At 35.0% G+C, this 18623-nt stretch overlaps 1 protein-coding gene across 1 annotated transcript in view; it reads left to right on the top strand.

Annotated features, from left to right (window-relative positions):
- Positions 1-18623, top strand: part of LOC124365773 — a 128125-nt gene that overhangs the window by 96125 nt on the left and 13377 nt on the right. The window contains exons 7-9 of the mRNA XM_046821780.1: positions 15746-15874; positions 16088-16217; positions 17319-17441. Of these exons, the coding sequence (XP_046677736.1) occupies positions 15746-15874; positions 16088-16217; positions 17319-17441 (382 nt within the window). The remainder of the gene's footprint in view (positions 1-15745; positions 15875-16087; positions 16218-17318; positions 17442-18623) is intronic.

Here is an 18623-nt window from a genome sequence, read left to right as displayed (position 1 = left end):
GTAGTTAGTGATAAAAGCTTTTTAAAATGTAACTCATATTTAACGAAATAATCCATTACCGCTTCGATTATGTATTTCCCTGGGTTTTTCCTATTAACAACAAAATAACTAATAGCTCATCAACAAAATTTTCTCTAATTTTATCCAAAAAACGTACAAATATAATGAATTGTGCTTCAACAGTAATTTTACAAGAGTCATCCTTAGCCAATATGTAATATTCGGAATTATATAACTATCCTTTCAAATAAAAATGATTTTATTCTACCAAAACATGTGTGTTTTTTTAGTGAATTTGCAGACAATGGAGTTTCAACACCATGTTTTCCGTTATCACTAGAACATTGCCTACATCGGGCATGTGTTCCTTAATTATGTCAGTATCGTTGAATAGTTTCATGTGCTTAGCAAGAGTCCAAGAAATACGTAAAGAAGCCTCTCCACATTCCACCTGCTCAGTCATTGATTTGAGTTGAAGATACGTAGATTGACAGTAAACTTTAGATTTACTAAGATTACTGGCAGGTGTAAATATATCAGCATATTATTTGTGTTTGATCTCATAATGTCGTTTTATAATCCATCTTTTAAATAACGCAACTGTTTTTTGACACTTCAAACACAATCGTACTGCTCTAACACGATTTGGTACCAATACGCGTGAAACAATACAAATCGGTCCATTCTGGCAAAAACTGTTAATTTTCGACTTCCACCTTTCTTGGAATACCTGATGATGAAACAGGTAGTATGTAAACCGTTTGAATGGAAGTACGATAAATATAGCCTATATACAATATTTACATGAAAACGTATAATACTTATAAGAAGGTTAGAAAATTAAAGAAAATAATATCGCCTAAGAAATTTCAAATTTTAATTTCTCATGACGTATGGCCTAAAATGAATCCGATATCTAAAGTTTAAAAACATAATGAGTGACCACAGTGGCGCACCCAGGGGGGGGCTTTGGGGGCTTAAGCCCCCCCCAAGGACCTGATATATCCGACTAATAAATACTGTATGTGACTAATCATTCGTTATGTATCATCATATATGTTTTATCGTACTTTTATAAACTATAATGAATGGTAACGTTAAACCTATTTATTAAAGTAACACAGATTAAATCATAGAAATCAAGAGTTGTGAAACAAATATTTAGACGTATGTATTCACAGTATAACTGCCTGCGCTGCTGTGTTAGCTCCCTCCATTCCATCCTGCTCTATGGCGATGACTACGTGCCGTTGCCATGGGCGACCAGCTCTAGTTTCCACAACTCTCACCAGACGCGCCCGTGCCCGCCCCGGCAGTGAATTTGTCTTTTGTCCAGTTGACAGTCGTAGTTTTATCGAATTGCAGTATAGTGTGTGTTATGGGTTGTCTGGCTGTCAAGTTCAAGCTGTGTTTGTGGTCTAGGTCTGACAAATTGGTTGGACAGTAGTCTAGTAAGTTATGGGTGATAAAAGAAAAGCTAGTATACAAAACTATTTTAAACCGTTGAAATGCCACAAAAATATTTCGGCAAGTAAGGAGCTGCCTACATGTGCTGAACAGCCTGAGTTTGTGTTGGAGGATGTCTCGGGAGCTAACGTAAGAACTCTGCAGTCCGATGTAAGTCAAAATAACTTAGACATTGCTTTGTTTAAAACAAAAAAATTGACAGACAGTGAAAAGTTAAAAGTGTTGAATGACAGATGGGTCCCTCAAAGTAGTTTTAACTTTCCTTACAGAACGTACGGGACTCAACAACGAAAATTTTTGTTTTCATGGCTAAATAAATATACTTGGCTGTCTTATTCTGGAATTGAAGACTCTGCATACTGTGTTCATTGTATGCTTTTTTCCAAAAAAAGAAGTAGGCAAGAGTAACGCTCAACATACTGGCCAACTTGTTGAGGAAGGTTTTTCTAACTGGAAAAAAAGCATTAGAAAAATTTGAAAAGCATGCAGCCTCACAGTACCACAAGGACTCTTGTGTAAGCGCAGCTAACTTTAAAAGAGTAATGGATAGTGAAATCAAATCAATCGACAAATCCCTTGATAAAGGGAAAGACCTTCAAGCCCAAAACAACGTGAAAAGAATCCTTCCGATAATAGACACTATTATTTTGTGTGGAAGGCAAAATATTGCTCTTAGGGGCCATAGAGATTATGGCGAGTTTGATATAAATCGTAGACCTGCCGAGAATGAGGGTAACTTTAGAGCACTGCTTAGAGCCAGAATTGAAGCGGGGGATCAAGATTTAAAAAAACACTTTGAATCATGTGGAAAAAATGCTACGTACATAAGTTGGAACTTCCAAAACCAAATAATTGATGCTTGTAACCAGATCATAACTGAAAAAATAGCAACTAAAGTTAAAGAGGCTAAGTTTTTTAGTATTCTCGCAGATGAAACGTCCGATGTTTCAACAATTGAACAGTTTTCGTTGTGTCTACGATACGTAGATTCTGATGCATCAAATAATTACCAAATATGTGAGCAATTTCTCAAGTTCATGCCACTAACCTCCACAACCGGTAGGGAGTTGGCAAAAACTGTAATAAAAGGACTTGAAGATAGTAACATTGACGTCAATAACCTACGTGGCCAGGGGTACGATGGAGCGGCTGCCATGAGTGGGAAGTTTAATGGGACCCAAGCCTGTATCCAAGAAGCTCACCCCACAGCAATATTTGTGCATTGCGCTTCTCATAGCCTTAATCTGGCATTATCAAACGCTTCTGAAGTTGCACCTATCAGAAACTGTTTCGGAATAGTAGAGAGGGTGTATAATTTTTTCAACACTCCTAAAAGACAAGCCGTTTTACAACAGTGTATTGCATCGGAGATAAATGTTGAAACCAACAGGAAAAAACTGCTACAACTTTGTCCAACAAGATGGGTGCAAAGGCATGATGCCGTCTTTGTCATGAAGGAGCTTCTTCAACCAGTTGAAGTAGCGTTGGAGGAAATAAAAAACTGGAGTGATAGAGACTCTTCTTCTGGAACTCTTATTTTACTCAGCTCTTTACGTCAAGGCGAATTCATCATTTCTCTCTTGGCATCAGACAAGCTCCTTGGTTACACTGTAAACCTAAGCAAAAAGCTGCAAGGAAGTGATTTGGAACTATCTTCTGCAATCACACATGCTGAAACTGTACTTGAAAGCCTAAAATCCATAAGAACAAATGCGGATGAAGAGTTTCACTCCTTGTTTGAAGAGGCTACCCATATGGCCAACAACTTTGGATGTAAAATCTCCATGCCCCGAACAGTTGGCAGACAACAAAATAGAAACAACACACCAGCAGATACGCCTGAAGTGTACTACCGGCGATCTATTTTCATCCCTTGGATTGAATCTTTGATAAGTTCTTTGGAATCCCGATTCATGAAACATAAAGACATATTGAAGGGGTTTGAGTGTCTGATGCCTACAGCCGATGGATCACGTGGAAAGGAAGAAGAAACCTCAAAACTTAATTATCTGCAGCTGTGTTGTTTTTATAAAAATGACATAATTGAAAGTGGTGGGAACAACGAAAGCCTGCTCAAAGCCGAGTTTGAGTTGTGGCACAACAGCTTTAAGACCCACACCAACACACCAAGAAATGTAATTGATTTGTTGAACTTGTGTGATAAGGACATGTTTCCTAACATCCACATATTGTTGAAAATATTGTGCACTATCCCTGTAACTACGAGTACAGCAGAAAGGTCGTTCTCAACATTACGTAGACTCAAGACCTATCTAAGGAATACCATGGGTGCTAACAGACTGAGTGGACTGGCGGCTTTGAATATTCACCGTGAAATAGAAGTGACCAATACAGAGGTAGTTTCTGTTCTCAAAAAATCGACCAGACGTCTAGATTTTGTCTTGTAAATATTTTAACTTTAACTTACATCTCATTTTGTAATCATTAAATTTACATTTGTAATTTAAATGTATTATTTCTTTCCTTGAAAACTTAAAACTAATTAATGACAGTCCAACTTATTCCAGGATGACATTTCATAATAAAAATCAATATAAAGCTTTAACTTGTAATTTTAATAAGGTTTTAATTGAGCTAAAAGCTGGTTTAATGTAATAGTAGCCTATTAACTTAAATTTTTCTCTAATAAGATTAACTTGTAGTTGATTATGAAACAGGCCACAGACAGTTGGTTTTAGCTTACTCAATTATCTAATGATCATGTAATACAGTGATGTACCAAATGTTACATTATTGTAGTTCGATATGTTATAGGCCAACTAATTATATATTACTGGTCATTGAAGGTCATGTAATGGAAAACTATAGGCGTACATTTTATACTTGGGAAGCCGAAGCCCCCCCAAACCAAAATTCTGGGTGCGCCCCTGAGTGACCATGTACAAGAAAGCGGGGAGTACTTCCATCTTTTGCTTCACCTGTACTCGACCAAGTTGTAAAAAAGAAACAGTAGAGCACGACTTGAAATTGGCCTTATTCGTTGTTCAACCTCTACAGCGGAAAATAGTGTTAACATTAACCAAGAATGTGAATAATGGAAATCAAGAAGTATTTTGTTTAATATTTTCCAACTTTTACTGGTTGTATTATACTACTATATTTTGCTCAATAAGTTAAAATAAATTAAGTTTCTTTTAAATGTAATTTTTTTCTTTCACTTACCCAAGAAAATTATATTATTTTAATAAATAATATAATTTTCCTGATTTTTGTTGTATAAGTACGTTTATATCAAGTACTTAAGCTTAATCAATGGCATAAAGTAATAGGTGTGCCGTTTTTTGTTGTGTGCCGCGAGAAAAAACCGTTTGGGAAACACTGATCCAGAATAAAAATGGAGGGTTAAGAAACGAGGTTGAAAAAAGTATTGATTGTAACATACCAAGAAAGAGACTTTGCTTATTTATAATCAAAAATCAATTTGATGAAATCACAACTGTGTAAACTTTATTAAATCTGTACACAATCTAATTGCCTTTGATGAAAAAACTTGTTCCTTATAACGTCATAGTGACAATATATACCTACATATGGTTATTTAGTGGTATACATGAAAGTACCACTTAAATAAAGTTATGATTAGTTCATCCATCAATTATGAGATGAACAGATCGAACTACGTTATGTGATATTGAGACAAGATATTCCAGGACGTTGATCTCCCAACTACTGTTTTTTCCGGTCAGGGTGTATCTATTTTCAGACATGTGATAAGAACCGTGAGAACCCCGGTAGGGGGAGAGATAGTGGCCAGCATACCTACTGATCTAGCTTCCTTTCGAGTTCATCGCCTTTTCCCTCTTTTAAATCAAACTCTTTCCACTAATACTTGATTACTTTGAAAATCAATGAGCCTCTTCTTTTTGTCACACTTCATTCTATTTATCAGACAATTTATTGGACAATATTAGAACTCTGCATGTTGTGTTTAGAGAGCGATGTCTCTCAAGTTTAGAAATAAATAAAGCTGTCTAATACGCATATTTTATTTAGACCTGAGGTAAGGCGGGAGGTTTTGGAAAACAATGTACACAAACACACTATTTAATTGTAATTTAATGTGCAAATTTAAATCACTAGCTATTCATATTTTTAAAAGGAAAGGAATGAAATCAAATACTTTTCTTTTGTATGTATTATACTAATCTTCTGAAAGAATTCTTCGTCTTGTAAAGGACCAAAGAACATTGCTCTATGTGACAATAACAAAACTATATCCTAGACAGACTAATTCCAAAAATTTTGTAATCGTATTGCTAATAAATTATATGCTTATTATGAGAAGTGTACGTATTGTTAGAAAAACCTGAAGGCATTAGTTTTTCAGGTAGTTTTTTCCGATTTTTCTTTATCTCAAGCCGACCGAATATGTGACTTTCGTATTTAAAGAAACGTTCAGTCTATTCACATGCACATTTTCACATGAACAGTTGAAGGAAACGCTATTTCGGAGGCAGAGATTGAGAAACGTTTCAGAAACCTGTGATAACAAAGGCTTATCTAAAAAAAGATGTTTCGTGTAAGTATTGGTGAAAACTCTAAAACTGTATCAGAGGTATCTCTAATCATGAAACGACAGAATGATACAAACTATAAAACTTTTGTAGACTCTAGTGGATTATGTGACCAAATAAACACAATCCTTACATCTTTACCTTCTACTGACAAAATAGGAGATCTACCGTTAGTCTGTGTACTTCATCCACCAGATACCGAAGAAAACTACAACATACCATATAGTTTGCTTAAAGAAGTGCTTAATACAACACAGACAAGGTGACTATATTTCTGTTAGACGAAACTCTTTACAAATGTTTTTCCTAAATCTAATTTACTTTTGTGTACTTTCATGTATGTCAAGCAGTCTGGAGGTGGCTGTGGGATATAAAACACAATGTGTTGAAATAAGATATGAAAACTAAAATGAAAAGTTTCCAAGAGGTACAACACGCAGACTGCAAGAATGAAGAAAGTGCGACTTCAGTCGGTGCAGCAGAACAATGGTATGAGGACTAATAAATTAAGAATCGTGAAAAAGGAGTACCTATATGTGTTATTTTAAAACTCTTTTGGAGTGGAGAGCTCTATGGTGCTATCGTTTTGCAACATTGTGATGATCCAAAGGGATGATACAAACAAGTACTGTGAAGCGTTCGTGAGCTTTTTGAAAGATTAAAATGATGTAAATCTCTTGATAGACTATGCTTTGATTAATTATATTTGCAATTAATTTGAAAACTACCGTGAAACCAGATTCATTGATTTCGCCAGTTATCGGTGTGATCAAAATATTATGTAAGCTCAGAAATCACTGAACTGTCAAGAGCTCACTAAATACTATAAGAAGTATATTGTAATATCTTAAGGAAAGTAATTCTTGCTTCCAAAAAAATGGCAAATGACAGATTCATATTGGATGCGAGGAATAGGCCACACGCGATGTGGGAGATGGTTAATAGAGAAACTAACAAGTTAAAAATTAAAGCGGATGAGGATCTTGAGTCCCCTTCTTCCAGTGATTTCTAAATTTTTTGAAAAAGTAGTCCCAATCACAATTCTTAAACATTTTACTAAATATAACATTTTGTATAAAAATCAGTTTAACTCATCAACAGCCTAGGCAGTGTTTGAACTAATTGATACAATTTTATTTTTCAATTTTGACAAAAAAACATCATACTGCAACTCTTTTCTGTGACCTATCAAAGGCTTTTGACTGTGTTGAACACAGAAAAATGTTAAAGAAATTAGAATTTATGGCTTTTCAGTTCACAGTTCAATATCTTCATATTTATCACATAAGAAACAAAAGGTTACAATTAAAAATAAGTCTTCGATAAAGTTTTCTTCCCACTGACAACTCAACGATCGTGGCGTTTCCAAGGCTCAGTGCTGGGTCCACTACTATTTCTAAATTACGTGAACGATTTTTCACCTAACCTAACTACATTATCTGTAGTTGTGTTTGCTGACGACACCACTATAAAAACAAAATCTCTTGATGATTTAGAGAATAAAATTAATCAAGCAACTGACGAAGCAGGGTAGTGGTTCTCAGCTACTGTTCAAAGAAAATAAAAGCCAATTATTAATATTCTCAACACTCCAATCGGCAAGCACGTATATTAATTTTAACCTAACTAATATTAAAGTAGCATCGTCATGTACATTTCTTTGTTTAGTTGTGGATAATTCAATATCATGGAAAGAACACATTATGTATTCCTTTTAATGTATATTTTGTGACTTGTGAATGTCCATTTGATAGAAGAGGCCGTTATTGTGACACGAATGAATAACATACTTCATGTTTGTCTACATAATATTATGCAAGGTTATAGACAGCTCAGCCTCACGCTATAGATAGGATATACGGGCCAGCCAGTCTTCGGATATCTCTGCCACGCGCCTTGGCAGACCCGACTGGCGACTGAAGCCACTTTGGGGTTGTAAATACGCGTGCGGGCGGCGCGGGTCTGAATGTGCCACGACCACAAACAGGGATGCTCGCAGAGGCTTTGTTCAATGTGCGATGTTACGAAATCATATCCTGCTCGTCCGCACAGCACCTGCGTTCAATGTGCAGGTGGCCTACTGTTAGCACCTCATTCATGGCCTCATTCATGCACCTAACGTTCGCGCTGGCTGACCGAGTGAAAGATTATATACACCGAACAATAGAAACAACTACAAAAAGCACACATTATTTCAGAACTTATCAGTAGGATAGAAACTTGCGCTTAAAATTCGTAATGTATCGTAGTGTACTCATTTCATCCAATATAATCTTAAACATTATTTTTTTCTGTCCACAGCCAAATAGGGTTTTACATTTAACTCATTATACATAATTTAACTGACTATTACGTTAATTAACTGACTATTTCCCTTGGTTTATTTTCTACATTTTTAATAATATTTTGAATCATTGGTAGATTAATTCCATTTTCGACTTCCTTAACCTGTGCTTACTTTGGTTAGTCTTTATCTGGTCCTCCAACTTTATGCGATTATCAAGGCTTTGTCTGAGAGGGATATTATAACTACTATTGATCCAACTTTAAGACAAGAAAGGTCTCTACTACTGTATGTATTGTTTCGTGTATGCATAAATCCGATATCACTAAGTTACTATAATCAACAATTTGTTACGCAAAATATCAAGGTTTAAAGTAAAACCGTATTGAATTGTAAATTGTACAATGAAAAGAAAAGAAGATTCCAATGCGGTATTAATTTTATAAAACCATTCTACTTATATTTTGTAATAGTTTATTGTTTGTACGCGATTGTTTAGGTTAAAGTGAAGAGGGTGTATATGTTTTATGTGTTAATATATGGCAAGGTCAGTTCTTCCATAAATTGACGATTTGACTGTTACTATAAAATAATGTTTCCGTCAAAATAATTACACCTATAATTCTTTCGTATAGTGGTGTATGAGTTGAAAGATTCCATTACGTTGGTGTTTCATCGTCGTATAGAAATTATACGAGTATCTTAAAAATGATTACCTACATTTGGATAAATATCAGTTACAACAGTTAAGCACTAATCAAATCATTTTTTTTTTACAATAGTTCTATAAAATCCAAGAAATAATACAACACATTATATGAAAATAATAATATTTACTATTTACTGTTAATTTTACTACATTTTTCTTTAGAAGCAGACAATTTGGCCTCTAAGTTTTTGTACCTATAATGCGATTAGTTTAACTGTGTACTCTACTTTATGAGACGTATCTGTAATAGCTATTTTATTTCACTTAACGTAAAGTGTAGTAAAATAATCACCTAAATTGAGATGTAATTAGTTTAAAATAACGGTTCCATTGAATTTGTATAAGAATTACTATATAGAAGTACACAATATACGTTATAGTTCACAAAATGGTAAATGGTATAATTTTAATGGTTTAAAAAAGTATACACTCTGCACATGTAATAAATAAAAGTGATATTTAAAGAAATAATGTTGTGATTTTCAAGGTATTTTTTCAACGAATCCATCGACGTAGAAGGGAGCGCCACTACTTTAAAGGTACGCTTGCAAAAACCTCGATTAACAAACATCTGATACCCCTCAACTGTGAAAGTGTCTTGGATACTGAAATAATAGCTACCTGATATGTCTATTCCTGTTTGAAAAAAATACTATACAGCTCCATCATATTACATCATTAATTTTTTTAAATATAAATTACAATGACTACAAGTCTACACTTTTAGACATATTTCTTTGAACAAGGAAATCTTAACATTGACGTCGGATATATAATTCACTGCAGCGAGAAGTGCTCATAAGAAAGCCTAGGAATTTGTGTGCGAAACGCGGGTAAAATGAACGAGTTTTAACATGAATGCACCTTTAAAAAAAACCTTACAGCATTTGTGTTTTTTATTAACTACGATATTCCAAATGTTAAACCGTTTAACGGTTAATAGTTTATCGTAAAGAGGAGTAAAACTAATATTGTTTAAGAATATATTTAAGAATATGTTGCGTTCGAAGTCATTGGTAACTAACTGCTAGTAACAAAAAATATTATCTCCTGTCGTTCCTGGATCACTATTTGAACGAGTTTTAAAATATGTCGAAAGAAAGAGGTTTACTTATTTCTAACAAAACCTAAACCAACTTGATGTAATTACAACTGTATAAACTTTGTTGAATGTCTACACAAAACTAATTCCAATTGACAAAAAACTTGTTCTCTATAACTTCATAGTAATAATATATACATGAAAGTACCATTTTAATAAAGTTACGATTTTTTAATATATGAAGAATGAGAAAAACAGACCAAACTACGTTATGTGATATTAAGGCAATAGATTGCAGGTGGTTCATCCCCCAACTACTGTTTTTGTTTGTGAAGGTAAATCTATTTTCAGAAATATGATGAGGACACACAGTAGCGTAGCCAGAAATATCGTTCGGGGGGGGGTCCGAAACCGGGTGATCCGGGGGACGTTTTGTGTGTTATAGTAAATATCAGATTTACGTACAAAAACACGGGTCATTTAGAAAAACTGAAAATAATTCATTTCAGACCTAAGTTTTGGAGTTAGACTTTTTTATAACCGCCATTGTATCACATTTACATTGCATTATAACCCAAAAAATTTTGTCACACCAAGAGCCACTCACCCTGTATAGGTATTAGTCGGCGTTCAATTGAAAGATGTAGTATTACAATGATGTAAAACTTTTGATGCATAGACTATGTATTGATTGAGTATATTTGCAAGTCATTTGAAAACTACCATGAAACCAGAGTCATTGATTTCGGCACTTATCGGTGTGATCAAAAAATATTATGAGCCACTAAACCTAAGTCTAGTACAAGATTGATAAACCGAGTACTCTGTTAATTCTGAAAAGAAAACATTATGTATTCCCTCAATGTAGATTTTACAACTTGAGAATGTCCATTTGGTGGAAGAGGCCGTTATTGTGACACGAATGAATAACAAAACTCATGTTTGTCTACATAATATTATGCACGGGCTCAGCCTGATGCAATAGATAGGATATGCGGGCCCGCCAATCCGGATATCTCCGCCAGGCCTCGGCAGACCCGACTGAGCGATTGCTGAGACCACTTTGGGGTTGTAAATACGCGTGCGAGCGGCGCGGGCCTGACTGTGACACGACCACAAACCTCGAGGTGCAGAGACTCTGTTCAATGGGCGATGTTACACAATCATCTCCTGCTCGTCCGTGCAGCTGGCCTGCCTCAGTGGCGTACCGAAGGGGGGGGGGGGTCCAGGGGGTCCGGACCCCCCCCAAATTTTAAGACGTATTAAAAAATAAAGCATGGAGCAGGAGAAAAAAGGAGAGTTGTCTTTACTTTTGTCTACAAACATTAAATTAATTGATTTATTTAATTGAAGTGACCGTTGTTAAAAATATAATTGTCTTTTCGTTTAAATCATAAAGTATCAAACGATACTTTTGGGCTCGGCCTTTCGGATAGTGTAGTGTAATCACGGTATTTCTATAGGGCGCGGTCACGTGACGTCGCAAAGTAACGTGAACCGTAACATGGCGAACAGTTTAAATTAGCGACTACTTCGTTCAAATTCGTCTTGAGGACTTAAAATGACTGCTTAGAATTAAGTTACGACGTTGATTTTAGGTGTCAATAAACTGTAGACGTGTATATAATTATCGGAAAAACATTTAAAAAATCACTTTCGGTCGGAAATAAAATACACCTGGAAAACTCTAATGATTAGGTAGAACTTCAACTACTTGGGACTTCAGTTATTGAGGTAAACGTGGTATTTTTGATTGAGTTAGGACGACGATTTTTGTTATCATTAAACTATACAATGTACCTATATAATTATCGAGAAAAAAATCACTTCCGGTCGGTAAATACCGAAGAAAACTGTCTACAGAATCAAGTTTTGACGATTTAGGATTTCACTGGTTGAATGGTTGAGGTAAAAATGGTACTTATAATTTTGTTAGGACGTTTATTTTAGGTATTAATGCAACGTCGACTAATTATCGAGAAAGAAAACAATAAAATCACTTCTGGTCTGAAAATACCGAGGAAAAGCTCTACTGATTTCACTGGTTGAGTCGTTGAGATAAAAGTGGTACTTAGAAGTAGGATGTTTGAACATTGATTTTAGGTATCAATTGAACGCCGACTAATACCTATATAATTAATTATCAAGGAAAAGTTGGAAAAATCACTTCCGGTCGGATAATACACCGGAAAAATCTCTACTGATAAGAAGTTCCGACTACTTTGGATTTCACTGACTGAGGTATTATTTCATTTTCCTTAGTATATTCCGATCGGAAGTGATTATTTTTGTTTTTTTTCTCGGTAAATATATATTTATTAGTCGGCATTGAATTAATATCTGAAATCAATGTCCTAACATAATTATAAGTACCATTTTACCTCAACCACTCAACCAGTGAAATCCAAAATCGTCAAAACTTGAATCTGTAGAGAGCCTTTCTTCTGTATTTACCGACAGAAAGTGATTTTTTTCTCGATAATTATATAGGTAGTCGAGTATTAATGATAACAAAAATCGTCGTCCTAACTCAATCAAAAATACCACGTTTACCTCAATAACTGAAGTCCGAAGTAGTTGAAGTTCTACCTAATCATTAGAGTTTTTCAGGTGTATTTTATTTCCGACCGAAAGTGATTTTTTAAATGTTTTTCCGATAATTATATACTCGTCTACAGTGTAATGATACAAAAAATCGTCATTATAATTCATTTCATAAATACCTCAATCAGTGAAATCAAAAGTAGCCGAACTTCTAATCAGTAGAGTTTTTGCGGTGCATTTTCCGACCGTTAGTTTGATCTGTACCCGAGCAACACTCGAAAATTGCCCTCCTTTTCTAAAGGGATTTCGACCGTCAGTGGCCCAATGTCCCCGCAGAGGTATTTCATTTTCTCCACAGAATATAGTTGTATCAACTATACGCTTGAGTGAAGCTCTGTTTTGTTCTTTTTCTTTCTTATCCAGTGAATCCAACATCACTTTGGTGCCTTCTATTCGGCCAGAATCGAACTTTGTGGTACTAGAGTTGCTGTGAGAGTTGTATTTGCCTATTACATCTTTCCACTTTCTATAAGGCGTAGTTACTAAAGCTCCATATTTTTGGTATTTACCTTTTACCAGTGAACTCATTGGCAAATAACACACAAAACGTCCCCCGGATCCCCCGGTTTCGGGCCCAAATTTTCGGACCCCCCCCGAACGAAATTTCTGGCTACGCTATTGGCCATTAGCCCTCTCTCATGCACCGCATCGTCCGCTCTGGCTGACCGAGTGACACAGATTATAAACACTGAATATTAAAAATAACTTCCGTGAGCATAAATTATTTCATAACTTATGAGAAGGATAACAATCTTTCACGTAAAATGCCTAATGAAGTGTACTCATTTAATCCAATATATTAATTTTTAACATTATTATTTTTTTACAGCCAAATAGATTTCTACATTTTAATCATTATACAGAATTTAACTGACTATTCCGTTAATTAATTGACTATTTCCTTTAGGGATTTTCTACATATTCAATATTTTGAATCATTGGTATTAATTCCATATTCGACTCCCCTAAAACTATACAGTACATACTTTGGTTAATCCTCACCAGCTCCAAACTTTCTGCGATTATCATGGCTTTATCTGCGAGGGATATTATAAGTACTATTGCTCCAACTAAGACAAGATTGATCTCTACTACTGTATGTATTGCTTTATGTAATATTGTAAATATGGATAGGATTAGTGGGAAACCGCCAAAAGATACAACTATTTGGTACTTTATTTATTGGTATTAGGTAACAAGTAGCTGGAAAATGCATATAAGCTACAATAATACGTACGATATGATCTTATCTAATCCTAACAAAGTAGTCAGTGTATCACAACTTAATTAACTGGTTTTATGTGTCTTGTAACCTTGGTTGGGTTTTCAATTCTTGAAAAATCGTATATCAAAGTATTGGATATAAAACTTAATTCATTATTTGTAATAGATAAAAGTTGAGAGAGTAACATAATAAAATATGTGCAATCTATTATTGCAAACATGTAATCTTTTTCCCCATTAAAAATATTTTACTGATATCACACTACAATTAACAATTTGTTACGCAAAATACTACGGTTACAGTAAAACCATATTAAATTGTAAATTTTGTAGTGAAAGGAAGATTCAAATGTGGTAATAATTTTAGAAAACCATTCAACTTATGTTTTGTGTTAGTTCGAACTCATTTTTTGTTGCGCCGTTCTATCGTTTATAACTAAGAGGGTGTAGATTTATTATATGTTGGGCCTAATAGATGACAAGGTAAGTTCTTGAACAAACTGAAGATAAAAACCTTCTATAAAGTAATGTTTTCGTCAATATAATACACCTAGAATTCCTTTGTATAATGGTGTATGAGGTTAAAGATGTTTCATCGTAGTATTGAAATTATACGAGTAACTTAAAAATAATTAACATTTGGGTAAATATCAATTACATTAGTTAAGTACTAATCAAACTTTTAATTTAAAAGTAATTCTATAAAATCCAAGAAATAATATAACACAATATACGAAAATAATATTTCCTATTTACTGTTAATTTTACTACATTTTTCTTTAGAAGCAGACATTTTGAAGTTTTTGTACCTATCTTAAATAGCTATCTCATTTCACTTAACGTAAAGTGTAGCGGAGTAGTACCGTTAGAGGGAGGAGTGTAGAGCCAGGCGACTGTAATTTACTGTCGACAGTAGGAGGAGCCAGCAGCCATCGCAAACTTGTATCCCTCCATGACTGCCCCCTCCTCACGATTCGGCGTTGACGGAATGGGCTCTTTTCGACGTTGGCGGAATGGAGCTGATTCGGCTCTGGCGGATTGGTATGAATTCGGAGTTCGCGGACAGTTGAAGATTCTACTTTAAATTTTCCTATAGCACCGATAAATTCTATTATTCGTCCGTCAACATCGAAGAGTTTCTACATCAGTCCGTGAGCTCCGAATTTATTCGACTCTATAGGAATCTTTAATTTTCGCCTCTAAAAGACACATGAGTCCGCCAGGACCGAATAACGAGACAGTCCGCCAACTCCGAATCCTCCTAGATTCCGTGAGTGACGAAAAGTAGAATCGTCCGTGAGCCTCGAATATTTTATGTCTTAGTCCGATAGCTCCGAATAATTTGCTCTCCAGTCCGTGAACGTCGAATCATTCGGAGCTGACGGAAAGTATCGTTTTCGGTCTTGGCGGACGAATTCACTATTCGGCCCTGGCGGATTCGGTCCTCACGGACTCCACCACTCTCAATAACCGATTGCTGTGTAAAAAATAAAAAATAACTAAAGTACAGGTTTTTAAAGTTTACATTCCAAAATGTTATATTTTTTTAATGTAAAAAGATTCACATTTTTAATATTTTCCTATTTTTTAAAAAGAGATAAAGATTTGAAATTGACACAACTTTAATGCACACAAATTTTTTTTCTTTAGTTAAAAAAAAAACTACTCTATGAGCGGCTGTTTGTTTTCACCTCAACAAAACTTATGCTCAAAAGCAAAGACTAATATTGTTTCGGATAAACTACAGTACAAAAAGATATGTACACAGTGTCTACTAAATTTAGCTTTTCCATAATATTGTTTTGATGATACGATTTATGACTTAGATTTGATATAGAATCATAGTGTGAAGTGCTAAATGTTTTATTCCATTATTCCAGGCGAAAAGCGATTCTAAACAACAAGCCGCGCGATAAAGACCCTAAAAGAGCCAAAGACTACTTCGACTTGATGGCCAACTATGCCTCGGAACTGCGCAAGTTACAAGCTCTCATACGGGAAGATATCAAGTACGGTACTTTGTATAAAACTTGAAAACATTTACTTCACTTTAAGAAATTTAATTACATCATATTTATTGTACTTTACAATTAAGATATCAAATAGAAATAAACTTATCTTTGCATTGATGAAATGGAAATGATGGACACATTTTTCTGTAAATATGAGTGGTACTAACTCTGATCCTTGAGGTACAACACAAACAATTTTTCTTCTTACAGAAATTACATTAACGAAACCTTGCAAGATGCCAGCAGTAAAGAGGCCCTGGGAATTGCTATTTTGGCTCTCGTCTTGCTGATAGCTCCAATAATCATCATCCTAGTCCGCAACGCTGTTGCTACCATCCAGGTACCTGTTACCTGTTTAAGAGTAACATGAGTAAAAATTATAATAGCTTTTCCCATGATGGATCAAATCATCTGGTGGAGTTTGTTTTTTTTTAGTGTTTGTGTGGCTAACAAGTTTAGTTTTTTTTTATTTGTACAAAATTAAGATATTGAACCATAAAAGCGTGTGCAAATTGTATAAAAAACATAACTTATTTTCTGTGAAATCTATAGAAGAGTTACTCTTGAGAAACAACTTTTACTCCAACTATTTTTCGTCAAGGACGTAGCCAGGAAAAATTGTTGAGGGGGTCAAGTCAAAATTGAGGGGGGCCTCCCCTGGAAACATTCAAATTTTTAAAAATTCCAAATTTAAGAAGCAAAATAGTGAATTTTGTACAAGAGGTACTGCTTTAGTAGGATATGTAGGATTAATAATTGAAATTGATTAGACTTATATAGTAATTGTATTTACAAAAAAGATGGCTCTATTGCCTGCAAAACACAGTACATAGTATACAAATCCACATTGAGCAATGATAGTATGTAAAAGAGTTTTTACAAATATAAAATTCTTTTTGAGTTCTGAGCCATCATAATATGTAGTACTTGCTCTAGAGAAACTTATATTTATTTGCCCACATTGGACAGAGAGTAAGGCAAGTGCAGTCAACCACTTATACCTCATTTTGTTCCTTAAAAAGTTCTTTACCCGTTTTCAATTTTGAGAATGTTCTGTCCGCAGTACATGTCGGTAATACTGAATTATTTAAATAGTAATAATCGTTTGGTAAAAAAATAATTGAACAAGAATTTAAAATTTGATCAAGGCTGATCTGCAACATCAGGTTTGATTAGAATTTATCCTGTTTCCATGAGTCTGTAATTATCCATTTTTTTATCAGAACCAATACAAGATTTTAATGTGTACTACTTCAAATATTATAGTAGTATTTGATACTTTCAAACTGCCAGTAGAAATAAATTCAGTCAGTCTACTACAGGTTCTAACTTGAAGGCTGAGAAAACCCAATTTTCCTTCCGGTGGTTTTTAACAAATACTCAGTTTTAGGGAGAAAACTCCAGTGTTCTTCAACTGATTGTGATGTTTCTGTGGTATCAGATGTACGCGGCTCACCTGGCAGAGAAAGCTCATGAACTCAAGAAAGAGAAGCGGAAGAGTGACACTCTGCTGTATCAGATGTTGCCACCCAGCGTCGCGCAGAGGCTCAAACAAACACAACAGGTGAGTTTTGTTAAACGAGAGGAAACAATTTATGTGTTAGTTTTAAGCATGGATGTATATTAGGGGGACTAAGGGGGGTTAAGCCCCCCAAATTTTAAAAGCGAAACAAATCTAGAAAACATTTATAAGTTTTTAAATCCAATGATTACTGGGTGAGAATTTCTGAACTCCTTTTTTGAGGGGGGGGGGGTATTTTATGCCTAGTAAAATAACCGTATCTCAGGCCCCTCTGAAATAATTTTCTACGAGTGCCACTGATTTTAAGACTTATCAATCAATCCTATGGTTTTTTATTAGCACAATTTTTTATTCACTTCAAAACACATCAATCCTATAACCTAAAGGTAAATTTTGATGACAGAAAATCCTAGCTGAACATAATATGATAATGAATTGATGATAAACTAGTAAGATACTAGGTACTGCCTGATTGTGAGATGGGCTTAAGTCCATTAAGAAGAAGAAGAAAATTCTGTTAAGACAGAGAACCAGATCGCAATTATTATGAAACAGATATTTGATATTTAATCTTGACAAATGCACCATCTTTTTTGAACATAGTATCATCCTAAATCAGTGATGGTGAAGTCTCCGATCATGGAAGGAAGTATTTAATATCCGTTATAGCCAGAATGGTTTTTTTGTTCTCTTAGAACAAGAAGCTTAAAAATTGTACCTAGTCCTATAAAGGACCTTTGTGCTGCTTCCAGAGTGACAGGATATTCTGGGTGACTAAGGTTGAGGGTAGGGGTCGCCTCCTGCTGAGATCCATAGGAAGAATTTAGGGCACTAATCTCAAGTCATGTCCCCTCGGAAGAAGAGGAAGCCAGCTTTGAACCAGCCTCTCCAGTCAAAGCAGGCAGGTGGTGGCACACCCTTATGTCTAGGCAAACAAAAACCTATGATTCTTAGAGAGCCCCACCAACTCCAACAATCATCTCCCTGCAGTAGACTAGAACTATCGATCTACCCTTGCACCCCAGAATGTTAACATTTGCAGCTGGTGATGAGCCACTCCAGGATATCCATAAGACTCCTGTACTATTAACATGGGAATCAAAGCCAAACCCACTTTTTAATTTGATATTTTCCCACATATTTAAATATTCAAATAGAATACATTTCAGTTCTCAACACTAGTGGTTATCAGGGATGTAGCCAGCAAGAGGATCCAAGGGGTCT

Source organism: Homalodisca vitripennis, chromosome 7 (assembly GCF_021130785.1).
Source record: "Homalodisca vitripennis isolate AUS2020 chromosome 7, UT_GWSS_2.1, whole genome shotgun sequence".
Lineage (NCBI taxonomy): Eukaryota > Metazoa > Arthropoda > Insecta > Hemiptera > Cicadellidae > Homalodisca > Homalodisca vitripennis.
This window is presented reverse-complemented; position numbering and strand designations above follow the sequence as displayed.